General features: G+C 47.7%; 1 protein-coding gene across 5 annotated transcripts in view; it reads right to left on the reverse strand.

The window, feature by feature from the left end:
• The window catches only part of PPFIBP2 (PTPRF interacting protein, binding protein 2 (liprin beta 2)), a 131,473-nt gene that overhangs the window by 92,475 nt on the left and 13,447 nt on the right, over positions 1 to 25,551 (reverse strand). For 4 of the 5 annotated variants that reach the window (XM_012725568.1, XM_012725569.1, XM_012725566.1 and 1 more), the window contains exon 2: positions 7,267 to 7,366. In XM_012725568.1, coding sequence (XP_012581022.1) covers positions 7,267 to 7,330 — 64 coding nt within the window. In that variant the 5' untranslated portion in view covers positions 7,331 to 7,366. Of the gene's footprint in view, positions 1 to 7,266; positions 7,367 to 15,327; positions 15,394 to 25,551 lie in introns of those variants that run through there. The other variant, XM_012725567.1, reaches the window with a different exon arrangement.

Here is a 25,551-nt window from a genome sequence, read left to right on the forward strand (position 1 = left end):
AGATCAGACAAAAAATAGCAGTTATGATAGTGAAGATTCAAGCAAGTTGGCTATAGTGGACAGATATAGAACAACACAGCTACCAGCAGGAGAAGCACACTCTTGCAAACAAACATGGAATATTAATAAATAGTAACAATGTTCTAGTTAATTCAATAAATTACAGAGAATAAATATCAGAGATCCCCTGAAACACAATACAATTAAGTTAGCAGTCAATGTTAATGCACATAAAAGGTTAACTTTTTAAAGTTAGATTTTTTTTTTAAATTTTATTTATTCATACAGAACTGGGGTACAGGCAAGAGATGCGGAGGGTGAGAGGATTCACCAGGGACAGAGTGAGGTGCAGAACAGGCAGATCAATGAAGTACACTGCTGAGGGGAGCAGCGGGCGGGTCAGGAGAGGTCTGCCGGCGCCATGTGGTCACCTCCGGGGCAGGCGGGGATCGAACTCATGTGGAAGTGGCTTAAGCTTCTTAGTGCTGTGCTTTAACCCGCTGCGCCACCAGGGAGGGCCCAAAGTTAGATTTTAAAAGAAAACATACTGCTGTATAGAAGAAAATGATAAAGAACTGGTATCCAAACAAGTTAAATACGAATGTATATTAAGTATAGAGCTTTAATGAAGACATAGCTATATATACTGTCAAGATCAATTTTCTGTGTCCACCTGGCTAGGCCGCCTGCAGAAGTCCTCCATAGAGAGGTTCACGCAACCAATGGACACTCTTAGAGACTGGGAAGAAGAGAGAATTCTCCCAGCAGATGGCCTTCCAACTTGAACTGAAACATCAGTTTCCCTTGGGTCTCCAAACTGCTGATCTAGTCTATGGATGTTTGACTTGAAAGCTCCCAAAATCATGTCAATAAATGCCTTAAGATAAGATAAAATCTCTATCTTTGTACAGGTTTCCCCCTCTATCAAAAGGCAGAGTGTTCCCATGAAGCCTTTTGTAAGCCAAAATGGCATAAAGCATAAGTCATTATTTCCATTAATTTATGCAGAAAAATTCCAGACCCAAAAAGTCATACCAAATAACATAAAGTTAAAATGAAGCCATCAATATTTAATAAACAAATGATAACTTCACTCTTATCTAAATTGTTTCAGAGAGTAGGAAAGCCATAAGGGAGTAGCAGAAGGAACAAAGAGAACAATGACCCCCAAACTTTGCTGCCCACAGAGGGCAGATTTGACATCTCAGTCACTAGACACTGCCATCTCCCACTGACCCACTTCAGATCAGAGACACAGCAAACACTCAAACCAGATTCTGAATGGGAAACAGGCAAGTCTAGCTTCCCTGCTCGGTTACTGAGGACTGTGTTGTGTTGATCTGCCCCAGAAAGGGCGGAGAATGACCAAAAGGATGGTGCAGAGCAGGAACTCATATCATCAGCTTTTAAAAATCACTCACTCATGGGCCAAAGGGAATAATTTCAGGTTTGATCAGAATTTTCTCTATCCCTGCACAAACTTAAAAAAATCACCCAAACTCACACATCACTTCTTTGGTAACTATCATAAAGCAGACTCCTTTTCAATTTCGTATTAATAGTAGAGCTTGCAGAAATCTGCCTGAGTAATCAGCAGTTATTACTACCACAGCAAAGAGAAACAGTGTCCTAACCACAGGGTCCTCTGATTCTGTCACAGAAGTGGCCCTTCAGAGTCACCACTGAACCGTCAGCCCACACATTAAGCCCACACATGTAAAGTTAGAGCATATGGCAATTGTTCTGGGCCATCCAGAAGGATTCATTAAGCAATATATAGTTCAATTTCAGTTATTTTTGTTTTAAAGATTTATTTATTTATGCATAGACTGGAGTACAGGCCAGAGGTGCAAGGGTGGTAAGAGGATTCATTAGAGACAGAGTCGGGAGCAGAACAGGCTGACTGACAAAGTACACTGCTGAGGGGAGCAGCGGGCGGGCCAGGAGAGGTCTGCCACACCATGTGGGTCACTTCCGATCTCGGGATCAAACTTACACTGAACAGCTGTGGCTCACTTGCAGTGCTGCGTCCTAACCCGTTGCACCACCAGGGAGGGCCCATTTTCAATTCTTAACTGTGCATTTTAATTATGGCCAAATCACAGGAACTAAGAGAAAGAAAGCCAGATCAAAAGTTCATATCCTACTAGAATTGACAAAGGTCTTTTCACAAAAGTTTGGTGTCCTTAAACAGTCCCCTTTTCCAACTTAGTGGCATAAAATTCCAGGGAATCTAGTCAAGTACAGTCACATTTGAGAAACCCTTATTCAGGTTGCAAGAATTCAACCTTAAAAGGAGTTCCATCTAATAATCTTTTATTTCTGTGCATAGGGACCTTTTTTCCTTTGTTCCCAGTGCCCCTGAGTGCCTGGACAGGAGTCCCCCTCCTTGACTTGGGCATGAGGTTGTCCTCTGGTAGTCTGTACTCCTGACTGGCTGGCAAGAGAGAAAACCCTCTTTGTTGCTTGTGCTGATTACATTGATTAGAGGAAGGGGACACATTTTTGCATTAGAGGCTAAATTACATAAACATTTTCACATGCCCTAAATGTACTCTTTCGGAAAGTGAACAGTAGCCTACCATACTATGGAGAAATTCATAAAGGAAAAACCTTGTCATTTAGTGGTATGATTAGTAATTATTATAACTGAAGGAACTGTATCCATTTCAGTAGGAATCTGTGTTGGTCTTGCATCAATGGCTGACATTGGGGGCATGTGGCTGTGCTATTTGGTGATGTTGGTGGTACTATGTGGCATCATTCTACTTCAAGTTAGGAAGAGAATATAAAAACGATTTCAATGTTACAGAAAATGTCTTTCTGTGGGGCCTGTGCATCATCATTTCAAGCTTTTATTTTAGCTGTGCCACCCTTTAATCAAAGGACCCCCTCCTGGGAAGCCTAACATACTGGACAGGTGAAGAGTGAAGCCCCTGTGGATAAGGGGTTGGGACCATAAGCAGAACTGGTCCTACCACTCAATTCATTCTTGTCCCTGATAGTCGACCCCTCGAAGCACCAGGGCTCTGCTAGCTTCACCATACAAGGAATGCAGGGATGAAGCTGTCTAGGAGTCTCAGCAACCCTGGACTCTCATATCTTAGTTCTGTCCCTACCAGCATGATGATGTTGGGTGGTAAACATAAACATGTCAATACTAACAGAGACAAAACAAACAGCAACTTATACCAATTGAGTACTTACGAGGTGGCGTATTTATATTAATTTAATCCTGCCAGTTATATAAAATAGGTGCTATAATTACCACTGTTTTATAAATGAAAACAACAGACTTAAGGATTAAACAATTTGCCAAAAAAACCCCACAGTGTTGACCTGGGGTTCAGAATCAACACACCATTGACCACAGTGCTCTGGCCCTAGCTCTCTGGTCCAGTCTGGTCCAACCATTTTGAAAATGAGGAGGTATTCACAGTCCTCAGGAAATGTGTCCTTCCTAAAGACATTTGATAATTACCATAATTTCATCTCCAAAGGCATAGGATGTATGTCCTCTAGGCACGTACTAATAACCTCAATATTGAATTATCTCTCAGACAGCTCCTGTCAAATATTCGTGTGAGCCAATTTTTCTATCATTTATTTTTCATGTATCTACTTACATTATTGTTCATTTTAGAACAATGTTTACTTCCCCACTCCCCCTCCAGTCATCTCTGTAGCCCCCCCCACATTCTTCCCTCCTTCTGATCCCTCTCTGCCCCCACCCCTGTAGGGTCTCTACATAGTCTGTTTGTTTTGTTGAGGTTGTACTGGAATAAAAATATACTCCCTTCCCACCCTGTCTTTTTGGTTCTCTTAAATTTCTCCTATAGATGAAACCATTCAAACTTAAAAGATGGTTTGCAGGATGTGTGAACAACTGAGTCTTTAAAAAATTGGTGATGTGTTATTTCAAAAGTATCAGCCAGTGGAAGGCACAAACAGAGAAAATACAAAATAAAGTTCAGTGGGTGGCCAGCAAAAGCACGTGTGTAGAAACCAATAACTGCTTCTGGATCAATGAACAGGAGAGCCTGGTCACAAAAGTCAATAAAGTGCATGTGTGATATATATTTACTAAACACCTGTCACACACTGAAGACCAATGGAAGCACAAGAATAGGCTGGCAAAGCCTCCTTCAACATGGGGCAGGAGGCAAACAAAAAACACAAAAACAAGTATGAATGTAATTAGCCAGGTGGTGGCGAGAGCTGGAAAGAACATAAACAGGACTCAAGAGCAGGGAGCCACGTGGGGAGAGGGGACGATGCTATCTGACTGAGCCCCTCTGGTATGGTCACGTTTCAGGAGAGATCTGATCTGAGTGTTTCTGGAGAACAGCATTCCAGCAGAGGGAAGAGCAAATGAAAAGGTCCTGAGGCTGCCAGTGCAGGTGGCTAAAGCAAGAGAAGCCAGAGGGAAAGGTGGGCGGAGAAGCAGCCCCAAAGCAGCATTCAAAAGCCAATGCATTCATATGCACTCTTGGCCATGATGAGGACTTATCATGAGATGGGGATTCATTAACAAGTTTTAGGGAAGTGAGGTGATTTGATTTATACTTTAAGGATTACTCTCCTACTCTGTGAAAGACAGTCTATAAGGAGCAGAAGAATGGAGCAAAGACTATCTGACAGACCCTAGGGTCATTTACTGAGACATGCCTTATACAATGAAAACCATAAATCTCAAATGGGTGAAATAAGGGCCTGAATAAGAGACGGATCTATGTCTCTCAAAAGACTTAACATGAGGAAAATTTCCTTGTCACTCATTCACTTATCAAGAGGTAATATTTTATAGAGATTACTATGTGCAATATAAGCACAGCAATATTCCCAGGTGGAAACTCCTATTATTTCCACTTTTAAGTGAGGAAACTGAGGAATGGATCAAACAAGTACTGATGATTTGCGTAGAGCTAGGACTCCAACCAAGCAGTCTGGCTCCTCCCTCCCACTTTGCAAAGAAAGCTTGCAACCTCTTAGATGCTGCTCTTCACCCAGCACTCTCACATCAGTTTCAGACAGAGCAGCCTTCCAGAAGAACCATGCCAGGTTGGAGGATGAAGGAGATGGCTGTAGGTGGGGAGCTCTTTGTGCTGGAAGCCAGAAGGATGAGTCTCCTGGGGTCCACACACCCACTGCCCCTGCCTCCACACCCAGCCAGATCTTCACCTGCAGATCCTGTGCCCCAAGGATCCAGCCACAGAGTCCTCCTAGAGACAGGGGGTTTTGCTGAGGCTTTGTCCTGTTAAGAAGGTCTATGTGGGGAAAAGAAAAGGCAGGGAGAGGGACTGAACTGGCACAGCTACCTTCTTTCGGCATTATGCATCCATCCCTCAAGCCATCTAGGAATATGGTGTTCGCCCAAGGACCCTTCTCCTCCCTTGCCACCCTCCCCCTCCTTCTGCCCCCTAGTCCTTGGCTGGGGAGTTGCAGAACTAATGCCCTGAGTCAGAGTGCCTGACCTGTGGCTCTGACCTCAGTGCATCAGCCTGTAAAAGGAAAGCTTAGAAATCCACTCTCTTGATTTTTTCCTCCAAACAGAACATGACGGACCCTAACCTAGAATGAGATATTCCAATCTGTGGCACTTCTAAAAAACGGGACATTAGTCAAGGCCTCTCAGGGGCCTGTCAGTTCACAGGGAAATTAAGCTCTGGCAGATGGCAGCTGGAGCATATTGCAGGGTCACTAATAACAGGGAGAAGCTTTGATATAGAGACAACTGCCCCACTCCAGGGGCAAACACCCAGACTCCTCAGTGACTCAGCATTATCTCTGCAGCATGTGTGGAAAGCAAGCAAATGCCCACAAGGAGCAGTGCAGGTCCCTATGCATGTCCTGGGCCCCTGCCACACTCAGCCCAAACCTCCCTCTTCCAACAGGCCCCTGAGAGACCTTGACTAATGTCCCATTTTTCAGAAGTTCCACAGATTGGAATATTCCGTTCTAGTTAGGGTCCACCATGTTCTGTGTGGAGGAAGAAGTCAAGAGAGTGGATTTCTAAGCTTTCCTTTTAGAGGCTGATGCATTGAGATCAGAGCCACAGGTCAGGCACTCTGACTCAGGGCATTAGTTCCCTTGCTCCTCAGCCAAGGACTAGGGGGCAGAAGGAGGCGCCACACGATGAGGTGCAAAGACCCAAAGAAGCACACCCCATCAGTAAATAAGGTGAGTGACCTGTGTCAGGTAAGGACGGAAAAGGACCCGGACCTTTGGGGAAGATGTTCAATGACAGGCTTGTTCTAACCAATATGGGCTTCCTGTTGCCCCATCAAAGAGTCCATCATCCAAAGAGACTGCTGGCAGTCTTTTCCAATGAACCAGTTTCACTGGGTCTTTTCTAGAGAATGTTCCTAACTGGCTGATGTGAATGTTATGCCAGTTGAGATAAATAAAACACTATGGAATCAAGAACATTCTTTTGGTGATTAGGTGAGTCAGTGTAAAACTGCCACCTGACTCCCGAGTCTACTCCAGGTCAGACATCAACTGAGAAGTGACTTGACACCTACATTAGGTGGCAAAGTCTGCTGGTTTTCAAGTTTCACTGTCATAGCCCTAATAGACTCTGAAAATTTTACAATCTCCCTGCTCCCAAACTGCCTTGCAGGTAGGATCCAAACAGTCACACACACGCTAGCCGAGGGTACATCCACTCTGTCTCAACAGAGACCTAAGCTGTTCTACAAGTTCATGCAGGTCTCCCCCACTATCCCAAAGTAGCGTGTTCCTATGAAACCCATAAACCAAGCGGCCTACGTGAATAAGTAGTTACCATTTGCCATTCATTTAAATGGAAAGAATTTTGAGTGCTCCCAGACCCAAACAGAAGCTACCAAGTCCTACCAAGTAACATATAAAAGCTAAAATAGCCCTAATGTGTGGTAAACGCAAGAATGTTTTGCTGGCTGTTTGTATGGTAGAGGCAGCCAGGGAGGGAGCCTGGCAGAGTCACCTTGCCTGAGGTGTGTGCTGTAACAGCTGCTGCAAAGCAAATATCTGAGCCTATCTTTCACTTTTGGCCTTGCCTTTTTTTTGGTTAATGAAAACAGGCACAAAGGTGGGTCTTTTGTAAAGGCAACTGACATAATGGGAAATTTTGCAAAGCAGGTGATACTCATGCTCTTAAAAAGAGATGGCATGCACAGTAAAATGAAGTCTAAGGAGGGGCCTCTCTTGGGCCAGTGAAAAAAGTAAAATGAGAGAAAAGTTGCCCGTGTGTGAGGACAAGACATAGGCACCCCCTGCCTGTACCTGCAAGGATGCCATCCATCTGCTCCAGGGCAGCTTCCAGCGCGTGACTGGCATCCGAAGCCATGCCTCTTCCCGCCTGCTTCGTCTCCTCCTTCTCTTACTGAAAATTCAAATGCAGAGCAAAGGTGAAATTACAGGGAGCTCCAGATTATGCACACAGACCGCAAGGCCCTCTTATTTCATTATCATGCAATGTGCTCTCGTAAGAATCAAAGCAGCTGACGCATGGTCCCTGCCACATGGCCCCTGCTCCCACCACGTGCGAGCGCTCTTTTTCCATGAAGTGTTGACACAGGAACCCCATTCACGCTTGTAATGCAAGGACCCTGGGGCTCCCCAAAGTCTCCCGCAGCAGGGGACTGCAATTGCCCTGCCTTGTCATCACTAGACCCCAGGTCCAGAAGCCCCCAGCCACCATTGGGGAGGACTCCACTGCCCTGGGGAGAGCTTCCTCGCAGAGGCTGAGGACGCTCAGGACAGGACGCTCAGGATGTGCCCTCCAGCGCAGCAGTCAGCTGTCTCTTCTTGTTTGGGCCACACCAGAAATGCTTTCCTAGAGCTGTGATCCAGGCTCAAGGAAAATTAAAATGCAGAACAAAGTGGAATCAACCACCACGGTGACTTGTGGAGCAGGCCAGTCTGCCCCATGAGGAAGGCAGCTTGGGCACTGTACTGGGGAGAGTATGCTGGAGGGAACACCCTGGAAGAAGCCCGGGGCACTGTGTCTTGCCATTTTGGCCCCATTCAAGGTGCAGAATCCTACCATCTCAGGGCTGAAGACTTTCCCAAGGTCACATAGTCCAGAGACCGCTGAATGCACAACCTCTCCTGAGTCCTGTCAAGAGTGGTGGGAACTGCCTCCCTGCTGCCAGCCCAGGCAACTGGCACAGTCAGGGTGGCTCTTTGCGGGCTTAAATTGCTTTTCCACACCATCTCCAGAGCCAGTTCTCCATGGCTGCTCATGTCCTTCCCGAGGTCTCTTATTTTTCTTGCTTTCTCTCTCCTTGGGTGGCAGGGAGGGACTTAGAACATCATTTGTAACCTTAAGAAGAGACTTAGCCCAAACCTGCAAACCTGCAGTAGAGTTGGCTGCTCGTCCAGCAAAACTTGTGCATGTGCCAATGGGAAGAGGGGCTCGGGCCAAACCAGGCAGCGCTCCCGTACCCCAGAATGGCACAGGTCAGAGTCAGAGAACACAAGGTTCTCAGGGCCTCTCCTCATCTTCAATGGGAAGCTGCACCTGAGACGAGAAGGACATGAGCAGCCATGGAGAACTGGCTCTAGAGATGGTGTGGAAAAGCATTTTAAGCCTGCAATGAGCCACCCTGACTGTGCCAGGCAGTGAGAATTAAATCGTCTGGGTGCACCCCAGTCATGCCAAGGACTGTGTGATCTCTGTGCCTCAGTTCCCAAACATGAAAAAGGGGAACAATGACAGTAACTAACTAACTAATGATATTCTCATTAAGTGAGGAATTAATATTTCACAGAAAATGCTTAGTAGATTCGCTTGCACAGACTGCTCAAAAGTGTTTGTTGTTGCTGATTTAAGTGAGGAGATAATCTCAGGATGTATCTGTGCCGGGATAACTCATCAGGCCAGAAACTTTAAAATGGGGTCGGCACGGGGAGAAAGAACCCAGATAAGCCCGAGAAGCTGATACCTAGGAGAAGGGAGACACAGCAAAGAGATATGCAGCTACGTGTGTGAAGCAGGGAGGACTCCGTAGTGATTCATGGTTGCCAAGGCCAACGAAGGCCCAGAAACAGAGACTGGGCCTTCGCAGTCCGAAAGGATTGCGCCATCGGCCAGGGGGTAAGAAAGGGAGCGTAAGCGGGGGTAGGAGCCTCACTGGCATTTCAGGGCCTGGTAGGAGTCAGGCAAGGCCACAGTAAAGAACAGGTTTACTCGGTGGGAGAAGAGAAGCCCAGACGCAGCCCAAAGCAGCTACACAGCAAACAGGTGGGTAAACCCCAGGGCCTGGACGGAGCAAGTTTGGGTGGAGATGAGAGAAAGGGTAGCAGATGAAAATTGGCACCTCACCCCTGTTTGGCCAGACTGCATAAAAGCCTGAAATACTCCCGCCTCAAGACTCACTGTTCTGAAGTAAAAATGCGAACTGACTGTGACCTTTGAAAGAGGCATGGCAGGATCCTGCCTGGCCAGCCCTACTGATGCCCTCAACTGGCCAAGCACAAGTCCCCTGCTTAGTCTCCAAAGTCTCCAGGACCTTTCCTCCTCTGTAAGTTTATACCCACCACTCCCTGGGATCTCTGCACGACAGATTTACTCTCTAAGTATCTTCTCAGGGTGGCTTTCTTGCACACCTCCATCAAAAGCCGCCCTGTCGGATTATGGCAGTTGCAGAGTACCTCACCCATACCTGCATTTCCTTGCTCACTAACTCGGCCAACCCTCTGGAGGTGGGGGGAAACTGTCTTCTCTTCACCTGATGTCCCCAGTGGCTACCAAAGTGCCTGGTGAATAAGTGATGGCCTGAAGGCTGCTGTGCTGAGAAATGGGGAGATACTGCCACATCAGACCAAGAAAAAGACAGAGGTAGGAAGCCAAGCCTCAAATTATCAAACACAGGTGCCAGATATTCTGGAGAGACCGGTATGCGGTTTCCCTGGGTCTTGCAGGACGAATAGGAGCTTTCTCAGAAGATAATGGGGAGAGAATGCCATTCTAGGCAGAGGGAGAAGGGCCTGAAAGGCAGAAAAGCTTGTACGGGCAGGATGTAGTTGGCAAACAGTACAACGGTTGACAAGATCACACGGGAGCATCCAGCTGTTCGTGATGAGTCAAACCTTTCATGGCATTCACGTAAGTGTGACAGGGACAATTAATGAGATCAGCTTGGCCATCACACCCACTACATCAGGGGCCCAGATGTATAACAAATCGAGTGACCTCAGGTGTTAACAGAGAATCTGAAAAGAAGGATTTCCTATTTCAGCAGACCGGGCCCATCTGGCACTGACTAGCAGGGTGAAGGGTAGAAGGGCAGTTAGAAGGCACCAGGCCTGAAGGGCCCAGGCTCTGTCCCCCTGCAATAGATGGACCATAAAGGAAGACCGGCGGGCCCTCTGCCCAGTGATGAGTGTGTATTTGGCAAATATTCACTGGGTGGACCCGTGGGAGTTGGTGTGAAGTGAAACATGAGTCAAGGCTGTATCACACCTACAACCCAGGAGCCTGGGGCCGGAGATGAAGAAGCTCTGGGGCTGCAGCCTGCTCTCTGGGCAGCTGCAGAGCTCAGGTCTAGACCTGCTGGGTCTTAGGTGGTGACAGGACACCTGGTAGGAACAGGTCCCTGACAGCCTCTGTCACAGGGCAGCTGTGAGGTACTGGCAGTGTGGGGTACTGAACAGACCTTTGCAAATCTACACAGGCCACAGGGAAGAAGTTTCTGGCCCCCACATGTGAACACAGACTCTTATTGGAACAGAGGTGCCATGAGGCTACTGGCCATTCCCATTCTGGCAGTGAGCAACCATGTTCTCCCCTCCCCATTGTCAGGGCTCCCTGTCAGAAAAGGTCAATGGCACACTCCCTGCCCTCTAGAAAGTTGGCATTTCAGAAACAAATGTGCCACTGGCACAACTGTGTGTCCATGCCTTCTAGATCTTCATTCCTGAAAGCACCTCCCAGAGGGCCGGGATTCACAGGGATGCGGGCTTCAGTGCACACATCTGGGGAAGCAGTGTACCAGGGGTCTGTGGACAGGAGGAAGCTGAAGAAGCCAGCAACTGTGTCCAGCAGTAATCTAAAGGGACTGGCTAAGAGGACCAGGATCTGGGACAAAATCCAGAGTGACAAGAAAAAAAAGCAGGTGGTAGGGCATGGAACTGAAATCATGTTCTCCACCCAAGAGACAGGGTGGTAGCAGCCAGGCCGAGGCCTGACCCAGGCTACTGGCCATTCCCATTCTGGCAGTGAGCAACCATGTTCTCCCCTCCCCATTGTCAGGGCTCCCTGTCAGAAAAGTTCAATGGCACACTCCCTGCCCTCTAGGAAGTTGGCATTTCAGAAACATAGGCCGAGGACATAGGCGCACACTGTACCTCAGGGACTCTCAAAGGGTCACATCCCCAGCCCCGGAAGGAAAGGAGCAGGCAGAGGGCTCTTAATGTGCTCAGCATGTGACAGATGTTACACCGATGGGAAGCAGCCCTCCATTTGACCCTGATGAGAGGGCAGGTCTCTCATACCGAGAAACTGGCTCAGCCCTAGCCACAGAGGTGAGGCAGGAGATGTTGTAAGAGTTGGATCATTCATCCAACTCTTCATCCACTGGTTTCTCTACAAGCTGTCGACTTCTCATCTGTGACTGTCTGAGGTTGGGGCTGCCTCTGGTACAGGACTTCATTCTCCTCTTTGTCACTAACCAGAGAGAAAACACTGTAGCTCCAAAGCCAGCCAGTGAGGAAAGAACAGCCATGCTTTCTGTCTGGTGACATCAAATGTCTGCTGATAGATGTCACAGCCACACAAAGTCAGTTCGGTGCCTGGAAGTTGAGTACTGTGCAATTGTGTGTGTCCTGGAACTTAAAAAGTGATCATAATTACCCACCCACCATCCGAAGTACCTGGCAGCAAGCAGCGACTGAGATACTGTATTAACTACTTTCACGTTCAGCAAAGGGAAATCTGAAATAAGTAAGAACCGCTGAATAACATAAGTATTGAGCAAGTAAACATTAATTTATCCTGTCCATGCTGGATTGGTAGCTTCTGTTCCATTTTACAAACCAGAGCAGGTTCTTTAATGATTTGCTTCATTTATTGTCATTTTGTTATAAACTTGACGAGAAAAAAAAAAAAAGGACAAGCCTGATAGTTATAGAATAAAATGACATTATTAGAGGACCTTCTTTTATTATACTTCATTTGGCTTAATATCAAAGTTTCCAAGAATATTAACCGTGCTGAATGAGGACTTACCTTTACTTACAGTAAAGGTGGTTTTAGATTGTTTTGGACAGGCTTACATCACCTTAGACAGAGGAAGGACCAGCTCTAGAGTCTCCAATACCCTGCTTCTTCTCGGACTCTGGTGCCTGGAAAACAGCTGAGCCAGAGTTTGGCCCTGCATGCTTTGGGAGCCAGTGTCACCACACCCCCTTACCCCCAAGCAAGGACTGGGAAGGAGCCCTCAGTTATGAACACACCATCATAAAGCCCACCCATCTAGCGCCTCTCCCTAACCCCCAAAGAGCCAACAGGTGGTAAAGAACTGATCTTATCCCTTAAGATCATATTTTCTACCAAAAGAGAGGAGCAGTTTGCCTCCAGCAGGGGCAAACCAAAGGTTCTCAAATAGTTATTTTAAGAAATAAGACTTGGGGCCCTCCCTGGTGGTGCAACAGGTTAAAGCAAAGCACTATGAAGCTAGACACAATCGCTTCAGCAGGAATTCGATCCCCAGTCGGGGGTGACCCACATGGCACAGCAGACCTCTCCTACCTCCCCCATTGTTCCCCTCAACAGTGTATTTCAATCCGTCTGCCTGTTCTGCTCCCCACTCTGTCTCTGGTGAATCCTCTCACTGCCTCGCACCTCAACTGTACCCCATTTCTATATGCAAAAATAAATATATTTTCTAAACATTTGGTTGCTGTTTGGAAAATGGACTTGGGGCTGGCGAGGAGGACTTCAGGGTGACTGCAGTAATACTGCGCAAGAGATGAAGGGGCTTGTACCAGAAAGACAGGGCTCTGATTCATGACAGACACTGCAGACACAGTGGGAAAGGCTGGGGGTGACCATGAGAGAGCGCCGTCCAGCCTGACTAGGGTTCTTGTCCTGGGCCTCTGGGAGAGTGGGGGAGCTCTAGAGGCAACAATGTGGGGTGTAGAGGGTTAAAGGGTCTAGAGATTTTTCGAGATTATTCAGTTCATGAGGCCAGGAAGATCTACTGAGGAGGCATTTGAAAACAAGGGCCTGATGTTCACAGAGGTGTGCGTCAGAGTGAACAGTTTGGGAGCCATCTGCATAGAAGTGGCATTTAAAATAACTGCATGAAGCTGCTGAAACACTGAAGAAGGAAGAAGCATCCCCAGGACTCCCAGGAGCACTGCAGGTGACATTGGGAGGAAAGAGACTCTACAAAGGACACTGAGCAGCAGCAGCCAGGAGGCCTGAGAACCTAACACAGGGTCAGGATGGGGGTGCCATCAGAGTGCCGCGTGCTGCTGAGTCAGACCAGAGACCGTCTCCCCTCCTTACCTGCTGGAGGTGAGCTCACCTGCTCCCACGGCCTCCCCTGCCCTGCATGACTTCATTCTGAACATTGCAACAGCCCCTAACTGGTTGCCCTGCCTCCAGACAGCCCTCACCATTTGCCCTGTACTAAAGACTCACCTAACTCAATCCTTCTCAAACACCAGTGTTTCCCAGCATCACCTGGAGAACCAAAGGGCATGGACCTAGCCTCAGCCAGGTTGACGACAGCGGACCTTTGCTTTGCATGCTAACCTAGCTGCTCGCGGGGCTCTGATATTTGCCCAAAGTTGAAGAGCTGCTTACTGAAGGTGACACAGCTTAGAACATGTCAGAGTAGAATCTGTGCCTTTTACCACACTTCCGTCCCTTCAGGACAATCTTTGAGGAAGCCACGCTTGATCCTGCTCACCTACATGTGGTGATCTTCCACATGGCTAATTCGCAGGCAAGGGGTGAAAGTAGCTGTGCACAGCCCCTCTCCCTTGACAATCTTCCATGCCTGGGTGCCTGAAGGCATTCCCTACTAAGTCTGAAGAAATGTTCACAGATTTACTGTGATAACCCAAAACGATTCATTGTCGGTGAGAAACTAAGCCCTGATAGGTGATAGCAGTTGGGAGGCTGCAGCCAGAGGTCCCACGTCCCCCTCCATGTCCTCACACCATGGGTTACACAGATGGACCCCCCCCCCCCCCGCAGCTGCTCCCCATCTCACCTCAGTGATGCCACCAGTCACCGAGCCAAGCCATGGAGTCATCCCTGGTCTTCCTTCCTCACCACATCCAACTGCTCCCCATGTCCAGTAACATTTCCTTCTCTACCCTCTCTCAGCTATGTCCCTGCTCAGGCCACGTCATCTCCATCAGAATGATGGGGAAGAGTTTCCTGGCCATCGTTCTCCCAGCAGTTCCCCCGCCCCTCCCCATATACCCCTCTCATTCTCCACACATGTGTGAATGTCAGAAATCTAGCCAGGCACCCCCACTCTCAGACAATTCCTCAGTAGGTTCCTGCCACCCAGGGACACCCCAGAGAGGAAGTTAAGGACCATGAGAGTCAGCACCTGGACCCACATTCCTCCCATCACAGGCTGTCCTCTAGGACAAGTTCCTTAACAACACTGAGCTTGATTTTCCTATTTATAAAACACGATGAAAATATACACATTGTAGATTCAATGACATACCTGTGTAGAAGTCCCCTGCACATACGTGGGTAGAACTTCACAGCTGTGAAGTGACAGTTCCCTCAGACACACCTGAGCCCGCCCTGAGCACCAGCCATTATTCTAGCTACTTTCGTCCTGCCGCTTTTATTCCACAGGATCCTCATAGGTTGTGGGTTGGCCCAAGCTCCCTCCCCACCTTCTCAATCCTCACTTATGTTTCAATGTCCAATTCCAGCATCAAGTCTAGGGATCCTCCAGACTCAGACCCCCTCTCCACTCCCACAACAGACCCTCTCATAGTGCCTGGATTTCTCTCAAGTCCCAGCCACGATCTGTCTAGATGGTAAGGTGAGCCCAGAGCTCAGCCCAGGAGCTGGCACAGAACAGGTCACCAGCTCACGCCTGTTGAATGATGATGCTAGAAGGTAGCAAAATTGTTCCCTATCTGTGGACTGTGAAGCCAGTCATCTACCCCAAAACATGGGGCTGGTGCAGGATAGACACTCCCCTTCTAAAAGGGAGAAAAGAACAGAATAAATAGGTCCCTGGTCTAAAGTAGAAACTAAGAGCCTCTCGTGGGTGGAAGGCAAGTCTGTCTGGGGTCCCAGGCTGTACGCAGGGCCCCTCTGGGGTCCCAGGCTATACATAGGCCTGCAGAACTGACCTCTGGCATCCTTTGGCATCCTGAGGTCTTTGTCTGACAGGGTGAGGCTGGCAGTGAGGAGCAGAAGCAGCCCACCTGGTGTTGGGGTGACAGCAGGACCCACAGACACCAACTCTGTATCAGGACTGAAGAACAAGCCTAGGACAGAGGCGCGGACACAGACATCCTTTCGTGACCAAGGAGGCACAGCAGGCAGAGGGAGCAGACTGAGAAGGCTGCGTTAAGCTGCCTTCTGTGACGGTCTAACAAGGGAGGCGGAGCCTTGATCTCTTCTATCTCTGAATAGAGGCTAAAGTAGCCGAGGGAAACCGAGCAGGGGAAGATGAAAGCAAGGCACTGTAGGACAAGGGCATGTTTAACACATCCCCCTCCTAAGAGCAAACATTTGTTAGGAACTTTCAGCTTCAAAAATGGTTTTCACACTCCAGCCTTCTCACTTCCATCTAAACATCCTAGATCAGGCTGTTCCGCTCAATTAACCGGTTAGACTGACAGCCGCGGAGGCAGAGATCCCTCCAAATTGCCAAAGGGCCATGAACCCAACACAGGCTGGCAGTGCCGGGGGCACAAATGCAGTACTTCTTGCTTAGCGTCTGTACCAGGTTAGTGAGTCGTATCCACTGGGCATTTCCAGCCACTCCCTGTCAAACAAGTTCCAAAAGATCTGGAAGAACATTTGTTCTGGAGCTCTGCTCTAGAGAACCTGCTGAAAAGCTTCCTTTTGCTTCCTGACCCCTCCATGTGAAACCCAGCCCAACTCCTGTCACATGTCACTGCCTTTCCACCAGCCCCTTTGGCGCATCCGCACCCAGATGCTTCCACTTAAGCACTTACCCAAAAAGCTCAAGCCCTTCTTCCCACACTACAGCCCTTTAAACCAGCCTCTATGATCCCAGATAGCTCTTCCACTAACACAGTAGCAGCAGGGACTCAGTCGCATAGCTCAACACCCTTCTTTAAAGAACACAACAAATAGCACCAGGTACTGATACCTCACCTCCAGGTAGTGTCTGAACTTCCTCCCAGCTTAGTTGTCCTTCCGACTCAGAAGCAGGCGTGACATCTTCCCCAGGGCTTGACATGGCAAGCTTCTTATTGGAAACACCACCCCCCAAAGACTTGAGCATGAGACACCAAAGCCCAGCCCACAAGGAGGAGGGTCTGCCCAGGGAACAGAATGGGTATGAGAGCTGAGGTTGTCCTGGCTCACACCCAAACTGCACATCTGACCGGGCTTAAGGAACCCAGAAGAGCTGATGGCAAGTCTCCTTCGAGATCTTTGCTTAATACTTTTAAACACTTTCTTTGCCAGCCTCTGCCTATTCTTACCTCCCCTTTCAGCTCTGATCCTGCCCCCCAAACCGGTTCCTTTTTCCCAATTCAAGAGCTTATCGTAGTACAGAAATCACCTTATGACCAAGGTCATGGGTATCAACAAAAGCTCCCAAGGAGCAGAAGGGGCACCTCTCAAAAGACAAAGCTTGTAGGTTCTCCAGCAAGGAGAGGGACCAGGGTGAAGCAGGGAAGCCTGTGGGAAGAGAGAGATGGAACAAGTGTCCAGGGGGCAAAGCACCACCACACACCCCCCCTCAGTTTGTTCCTTAACACTGTGCTTAAGACCAGGTCATCTGTGTCCTCACCCAGCAGGGGCTCGCTATTGCCATGTAAAGAGTTTGGGATGGGCCCTTCCTGGTAGCACAGCTGGTTAAAGCACAGCACTAAGAACCTTAAGCCACTTCTGCAGGAGTTCAATCCCCGGCCTGCCCCGAGGAGATCCACATGGGGAGGCAGACCTCTCCTGACCCACCCGCTGCTCCCCTCAGCAGTGGACTTCTTCAATCTGCCTGTTCTGCTCCCCACTCTGTCTCTGGTGAATCCTCTCACCCTCCGCATCTCTGGCCTGTACCCCAGGTCTGTATGAATAAATAAAAAAATTTAAAAAAAAAAAGAGTTTGGGATAAAAGGTTCTTTCCCTTTCTGATAGTCTCAGAAAGAGTAGGTGTGAGCCATAAACAAAAATGAGTGTCCCTTTCAGGCTGAGGTGTGAAGACAACAAATACCTCGGCAAACCCGGCGGCCGCCACCCCCACGGCTGGCCACCATGCCCACGTGTGGCCTGGTGCCCTGCAGGTTCCACATGTCTATAAAAGCCGCCTGCTCAGGGACTTCACAGAGGATTCCCTCTTCTCCCCAGCAATAGCGAACAGATTCTGTTCCCATTTCCTTTAATCTTTCTGGATATCTAGTGAGGGACATGATTATATCATTGCTATATATTTTATATACTTACTTTTTATAATTATGTGCCCACCCTACAAACGTAGGATGTTAAGACACTGCCCGAGGTCATGGCTGAGGAAAGTCTGCTCTTAGAGTCCAGTTTGCTTACAGTAAAGTGCCCCACTCCTCGGTCCACCCCCCCCCCCCACTTCATTGTGCAAAGCATGAAAAGTTGGGAAACGGTGCCAAGAGACCTTCTGCTAAACACGCCTCTGCATATCTTATCTTCCTGGGGGCTCTGCCCCACTACCCCAACTCTGTCTCAAGATAATACTTGACTTGAAAAAAAAAATACACAGAACAGAAAATTGTCATAAAATGAATGACCCACAAAGGTAATACATTAATATTCTACATTTCACAAATATTACTTGGCCCCAACTAGCTATTAAAGCCTGCAGTAGATCTTACATGGGAAAAAAAGACTAAGTCACTAATCTCTAAGGGCCAAAAATTCTCTCATCGGCATCAATTAGAATGTGAGGTTGCGAGTTGAACTGGGCCTTTTCTGGGATCCCTGAGTCAAAGCTGACAAACTCTGGTTTTTGCCAAAGTTCAGAAATTCAAAGATTAATTAATTAATCTTTGTCAAATTGTAAAGCAGTCACGTTATTGCTCTATGAGAAGAAAAACATCAGTTCCCTGAAATCCCCACCACCTCTAAATTAAGTTCAGATGGCAATTAACTGCTAATGTCAATTCTACAATGTCACCAGCTAGCCAGAAAGTCACGTGAAAAACCTCACATGGAAGTTAGTTTCAAGGACAACTGAGCTTCAAAAATCAACCATTTGCTGGTGCTGGGAAAACTGGGAAGCTACATGCAAAAATATGAAACTAGATCACTGCCTCACACCATACACAAAAATCAACTCGAAGCAGATTAAATACCTAGACATAAAGAACGGAAACCATAAAATACCTGGAAGCAAGATGGGCGAAACACTGCACGACATACACTTCAGCGACATCTTTAAAGATAGAGCACCCAATGCAATGACAGTGAAGGCAAGGATAAATAGATGGGACTACATCAAGTTAAAGAGCTTCTGTACAGCAAAAAAGACATTATAAAAGACAAACAGACATCCCACTGACTGGGAAAATTTTTTTTCACACTAAATTACCTATAAAGGATCAATCACAAAGATATACAAAGAACTGATGAAACTCAACAAAAATAAACAGTCCCATCAAAAAATGGGCAGAAGAGCTACAAAGACCCTTCTCCAAAGAGGAAATGCAGAAGATCTACAAAGACCCTTCTCCAAAGAGGAAATGCAGATGGCCAACAAGCATATGAAAAAATGTTCAACATCACTCGTAATAAGGGAGATGCAAATGAAACCACAATGAGATACCACCTCACCCCAGTGAGAATGGCACATCTTCAAACAACTAGCAACAACAAATGTTGGTGAGGATGTGGAGAAAAAGGAACTCTCCTGCATTGCTGGTGGGAATGCAAACTAGTACAACCACTATGGAAGTCTGTTTGTAGGTTTCTCAAATTGCTAAAAATGGAGCTTCCATATGACCCAGCAATCCCACTCCTAGGTATCTACCCAAAAGACACAAAAACACTGATTCAAAAAGACACCTGCACCCCCATGTTTATTGCTGCTTTATTTACAATTGGAAAGACATGGAAACAGCCCAACTGCCCAAAAGAGGATGACTGGATTAAAAAGATGTGATACATATACACAATGGAATATTATTCAGCAACCAAAAAAAGTAAACACATGTCATTTGCAGCAACATGGGTGGAGGTGGAAAAGATCATGCTTAGTGAAATAAGTCAGAAAGAAAAGGAAAAATACTGGATGGTCTAATCATAGAAGGATCATAACAGACCAGGTGAGAAAATAATAATAATAATGAATAGCTAAATACCAGAGACATTTCATGGGGGTGGAGTGAGAATGGGGTCAAAAATAGCGGGGGGAGGGAAATGTACTGGACTATGGTGATGGCACATGAATGATTTGGTGATGGGAAGCCCATGGGGATTACAACCGAAATGGAAAAATACACAAAATGATGTAAAAATAAACTATTATATTATTTTTAAAAAATCAACCATTTGCTGACCATTTTGTGGATAATGAGGCTCACTCCCATCATCCACTCCTCAAGTCAATAACAAAATTCAAGGGGAAGATCACAGGTGCCTGGCATCATGGAGGCCTGGGGAGCCACCCGGGGAAAGGGCAGCACCACCTAGCACAGTGCACCCAGGTAAAGGGCAGCAAGCTTGGGAGAGTCACCAGTGCTGTGTGAGCAATCCTAGAAGGCTCCATGGAACATGTGAGATTTCTCCGGGTGGCGATCAGGAGGAGTAAATATCATTTCCAAGGCATGGAAGAACTGTGGGGGGGGGGGGGGAGGGACATAGAGCCCTGTGTGGTCAGAGAGTGGGGAAAGAAGGGCAGCAATAAGGCTGAAGCCAGGTGGTGAAGGTCTCTCACCACATCTCACCCAAGAACTTGCCTTGATCCATGGCCATGGGAACCACTGTAGAGAGCTACCTGGAGCCTTCCATTCTTCTACAGCAGTGAGGTTGTGGGCACTCGAGGAAAGGATCCTCCTCAGAGAGGCTGGTAGGACTCTGAAATCCCCTCCCCAGTATAACTGTGGAGGGCAGCCTGTCCCCTCCACCTGCCCACTTCAGGAACCCTCCAGTGCCTCCTTGTATTTCTGTGCCTCAGTATCCCTTCCACCACATCCTAATCCTGGAAGGTGAGGAGGGGAGCTCATCACTCCTGGTCCCATCAACATGCAGAATCTCCACCTTAACCTCCACCTCCCTCCAACCCCCTCCCAGGCTTATCTGCTTCTGCCAACTTGCCCTGGTCCTCCTGCAGCCTAGGGATGCAAGTTCAAAGAACCATCTTCCCTTTGCCCCTGAATGCCAAGCAATGCACACAGTGCTGTCACACACGTGCACACCCAGACCTTTAATCACATGTTTCCTTCCTATCAGGCACCTCCTTAGCAAACCATCGAGCATCTTTCTTTGGTGAGAAAGGCCTCCCTCAATTCCCTTTCTCCAACTTCAAACTTCCACTCTGCACCTTGATCCCCTAATCCTATCAATTCTTGGGCTCCTGCTCTCAATGGCTCCTCTTCTAAGCAGAACCTTGTGAGCCTCCCTCCCAACCCCCACAAATAGCAAAGTCTCTGCTATCCTGAATCACCTCCTTTGACCCTCCCGTGTCCCCCAGCTGCCATTTCAAATTTCTCCTTTGCTTCCTTGTGACATGGCTTGCCTCCCATCCTCCAGATGCAATGAGTGGTGTGAGGAGCGGGAGGCGGTGTTGGGGGGGTGCTTACAGCACAACCCAGAGTGCCAGACTGAGAGTAGAATCCATTTCTGACATTGCGTTTATACGTCCTGGGGAAATGCTTTCTCTGTCTCAGCTTCCTCGTCTATAAGATGAGGATAATAAAAGCACCGCCTCAAAAGGGTGGTTGTGACGTTGGTGATGGCCCATGGGCACATGGGGGATTTGGTGATGGGAAGCCCAAGGGAATTACAACTGAGATGGAAAAATGCACAAAATGATGGAAAAATAAACTATTATATTATTTAAAAAATAAGATATTAATCTAGTATTTGTTACATTGAGTTCTAGAGAGAAAAAAGTTACAACAGTGTATTTTTTTTTTAAAATATGACTTAAAGGGTGGTTGTGAAGGTTAAATGCGTTAATGCAAGTGAAGCTATTAAGCAGACCGACCAGCCACAGCCACGGTCAGTGTCAGCCAGGACTGCTCTCCTTAGCAAGCCCTCAGCTTGAAACTCATGATGCACCTTCCACCTTCGGCATTTGGACCAAGCGCCCAGTATCCAAGACCTTCCTCAGCTGCCCCAAACTGTCCTGGACTCATTACGGAAACAATCTCAGCTCCTCTCTTATCACACGCTCACTCTGCACGGAGCTAAGTGTTTATGTGCTAACACTACAATACAAATTCTTAGGGGGCAGCTCATCCTCGCTGTCAACTTGATAAAGCCACCCATAACGTTGCTAACTGGAGGAAATGCTAACCCTGTAGTGCTCTTAAATTGTGCATTTAAATTCAGCATCTATTCCAGAAATTTGGTAAAGGCGACTCTGAAGAACAAGTATATCTAAATTAGCTGAAGAATGGATAATGAAGGCTCTCAAAGACTGCTCTGAATTTACTAGCCACCGTTTTTATAATTGCCAGAGCTTGGTAAACTTTTGCTTGTGACGGGTGGGAGGGAAGATTGTGCTCACGAAAGAGCTTTGAACTGGTGTGCTTCCTTTTCCAAGCCCTATGCAACCTGGCTTTACACATTCTTACTTCACACTTCCAGGAAGTCTCACTGCTGCATTTTCTCTCAAGTTGATATCTACAGTTCTTACCAGCCGCTATTTTAAGGCCACTGTGTCTACTCATCCCCGTGTAAGCCAAATACGAAGCCAATTTTACTTTTCACTGCAAGGCTACTTTAGAGCCCATTAGTTACATAGCAGGAACGTTTTCAAAAAAAAAAAATGCTATAGCAGAAAACTTGCTGCAAATCCATGGGACGCCGGCCCACTGGGATGCGGGCCCACCGGAGCTGTCCACACAAACCTCTGCGGAGACCCACAGTGCAGGCTCACACCTGCGTTTAGTGTCTGCTCCAGGTTGTCATGGGGATATCCAGTGGGAGGACACAGCGGTCTTTCCTGCCGGGACCTCTGCTCATGGGAGGCAGCTAATACCTGCTTAACAGGGATGAGGGAAGCAGCTGAGCAAGTGCAGCTCAGTCCCATCCCCTGTCTCTTCAGGCAACTGCATGAGGGCAGTGGCCTCCATTCCTCTAGGCCATGTTAACTCTCAAAGGGATGCACTGGGAACCCTGCTGGTCACAGTACCTAAACACCACGATCAGCCATCAAACTGCTACACTGGCCTCTATCTGCCTGACTCCTGGTCTTATTTTTCACTTGATGCCAAGCTCAGGAGGCATATATAGAAGCAGCACTACCCACCCCCCAGCCAGCTTAGATCACTCTCAGTGAGGGATGAGGTGGCAGTGCCCATTGGCCTTGGCGGCCTGGGTCTGGGTGACACCCAGCTGATGCTAACAAGGAGGCCTCAGAGCAGTCTGGGGTAACAGCCCAGCCATGCATGTGGCGCCGCTGTCTGGGAGCCGGGCTCCACAGCAACCTGCTGATGATCGTGTAATTCACTTTCCCAGGTAGGATAACGCCAGGATGGCAGTTTGGGCAGCAGGCATTTCTGTTGTGGCCACTGGACAATGCCAAAGGAAATCAATCCCCGGCCATCTGGTTTATAAACCAGCCCCGTCAGTTCGGCCAGCAGGAAACAGGCATCCCTAGGACTCTTCAGTGAATCAGCAATAAGGGTGCCTGACTGTGCAAACCACCCTCCCCAGACGTTCTTTCTTCCACTTTCTAGCTCCTGCCCCTCCCCCTGCCCTGTGGCAGACAGAACTCCCTGAACTGACTGCCTGGGTGTGGGTTTCCCCAGAACACACCCTTCAAAGAGGGCTACCCTCACCCTCCCCACAGCACAGAACACACATACACATGTGTGCAAACACACACACACATTTATATTCAGGGAGGAACAAGTGAACAGGACATCATTTCCCTGCCTCAACTTGATCCTAGCCCAATTCAGAGAGGTGCTTCCAAGGAAACCTCAACTTGAATATTTCTAGAAAAGTTTCATCTTAAGAACCACCCCTTACAAAATACAGCTAGTAAGGGTTATTGTTGAAGCTGGGCGATGGGAAACATTATCATCCCACTCCTAGTTTTGTGTATCTTTGAAATATTTTTTCACTAAAAGTTTAAATAAACAAACAAACCACCTGTTAGGAAGGTGGACTTTTCCAGAAGGGAAAGCATGGTCTCTCTTTCCTTGCTGGAGATGAGCAAAACTGAGGCTTGAAACTCAATTTCCTAAGACTCACATGTGTAAAGGGGAAAGGATGCCCTGAACAAACTACAGATACAGGCTTGTGGACTCTTCCGGCACCCCAGACACCAGAACTACAAATCCCATCAACATGTAAGAGAAGCATGCTGAGACCTGAGGGTGGAGCTAAGAAGCCAGATTTGGCTATAAATCCAGAGAAGTGGGCTTTGGGGGTCTCGGCCTCGTGGCTCACAGCTTGTCCCTTGGCTCTTCACTGGCTTTCAGCCTGCTATTGGTAGGATGCATTAATTATCTCTCACTCTTTCCCTGAGTTCTTCATTTCCTTTTTCCCTTGTAAATAAACCCATTATTACCTTTTTGTATGTGCCTGCAGTTGGCTCTTAAGTGTACAGTTGAGAACCCACAGTCAGGCAACCCAATTCACACATGGCTGTTCATATTACCTGGAGGGCTCAATACCCACCCAACCTCATTTTGCCAGTCAGGCCCTTGTCATATAACTGGATTGCCAAAGCTACCTCTTCTAGGCTTCCTACCTCTGACTCTGGCTCAGCCATCCCTCATGGTGCAGGCAGGCTGTATCTCGGGGCTCATGATGTTTCTCCTCTGCCCTCAAGCTTTCTCCAACTCTCAAAGATGCACTCTGGAGTTCAGTCACAAGGTCCCCCAATGAGACCCCCCTTCCAGTGACACCTCTCATGAAGCCAACAGTTATGGCCATGTTGGGTCACTTCTTTTTCCCTAGATACAGAAAAACTGTCCTGTTTTCTCTATTTCCTGTTTGCAATGCCTTTTGTTCTTTTCGAACACATTTTCAAATCCCAGCCATCCCAGATGCACCCTCCGACAAAGGTACCAACCCAACAGGCCTTTCCTGACATCACTAGTCGTGTCTGAAGGTGCTGGATACCTTCCCTCTGCCATCTTGCCCCCTCCCTACCTTACCACCTTATTCACATCTCTGTTAAGTGTTCTCCCCATCTGTCTGTCTCCCCTTTTAAATAAGATGCTTTAGAGTGAGGAGCATGTATACCCACCTTTCTAACCTCACAGTCCCACAAAGAAGTGAGTCTGCTACAACTACTGATGTGTGGATAGCTGATGCGAAGAGAGAAGGGGTGTGTGTGAGAGAGAGACAGAGATAGGGGCAGACAGAGCATGCCACCTTGGGCAGCTTTCTGAAATAAGGGGGCAGTTGTGGAAGTCGGCCTGTCTGATCACTTTCTCTGTACCTCCTTTGCGGCCTGATACTGAGAGGCTGTTCTACCATATGGGGAATTTGGCCGTGCTTGGGCCTGGCATGAACAAGAGACATAATTGATGAATGTAATTATAATCCCAAAGGACCAACAAGAGAAGAGGATGTAACTTCCCCCAACGGATGACAAACCCAGGCATTTTTCTTTATTCTATTATTTTATAATGCTAAGCAACAGAAAGAAAAAAAAAAAAAACAGATCTGAGCTGGCAGGTTTTCCCTATCATCTGGAGCGTTCCAGAGCCTCGTGAATGACTTCAGCTTGCAGCCAGCTACCTCCTACACACCTCCTAAGCTGTCTGAGGAACACAGGCCCTAGAATTTGGCAGGCTCTAGATAAATACAAATTGAATTAAACAAAAGGTATCCTGTATTTTGAACTGTCATCTCAACATTTATTAAACAGTTCCATTTCTGAATCAATGCAATAGTTTCCTCCTACATTACATAAAATAGTTTAACCTAGTAGGAGAGCCTAGAGTTGCCAGGCTGCTTAAACTGATAGCTGCCTATCTTCTGGCTCTGTCAGGGTGAGGGGGCACCTTCTGCAGGCCTGTGTGGGAGGCTTTTAGCAGGTGTTAGCAGCCCTGTCTTCACTGGAGGACAGAGTGCCACAGGGAGCCAGACAGAGACAGGACACAGAACACTCCACTGCCAGACAATCCAGACTATAAGCGGACAGCTCAACCTGAACTTTCTGGGCTCAGCCTCTGGACCAGGATAATCAAGTTTTCTCCGCTAGCTGGACTAGGTCGACT

The sequence above is a fragment of the Condylura cristata genome, unplaced genomic scaffold (genome assembly GCF_000260355.1).
Source record: "Condylura cristata isolate star-nosed mole 26May11 unplaced genomic scaffold, ConCri1.0 scaffold00015, whole genome shotgun sequence".
Lineage (NCBI taxonomy): Eukaryota > Metazoa > Chordata > Mammalia > Eulipotyphla > Talpidae > Condylura > Condylura cristata.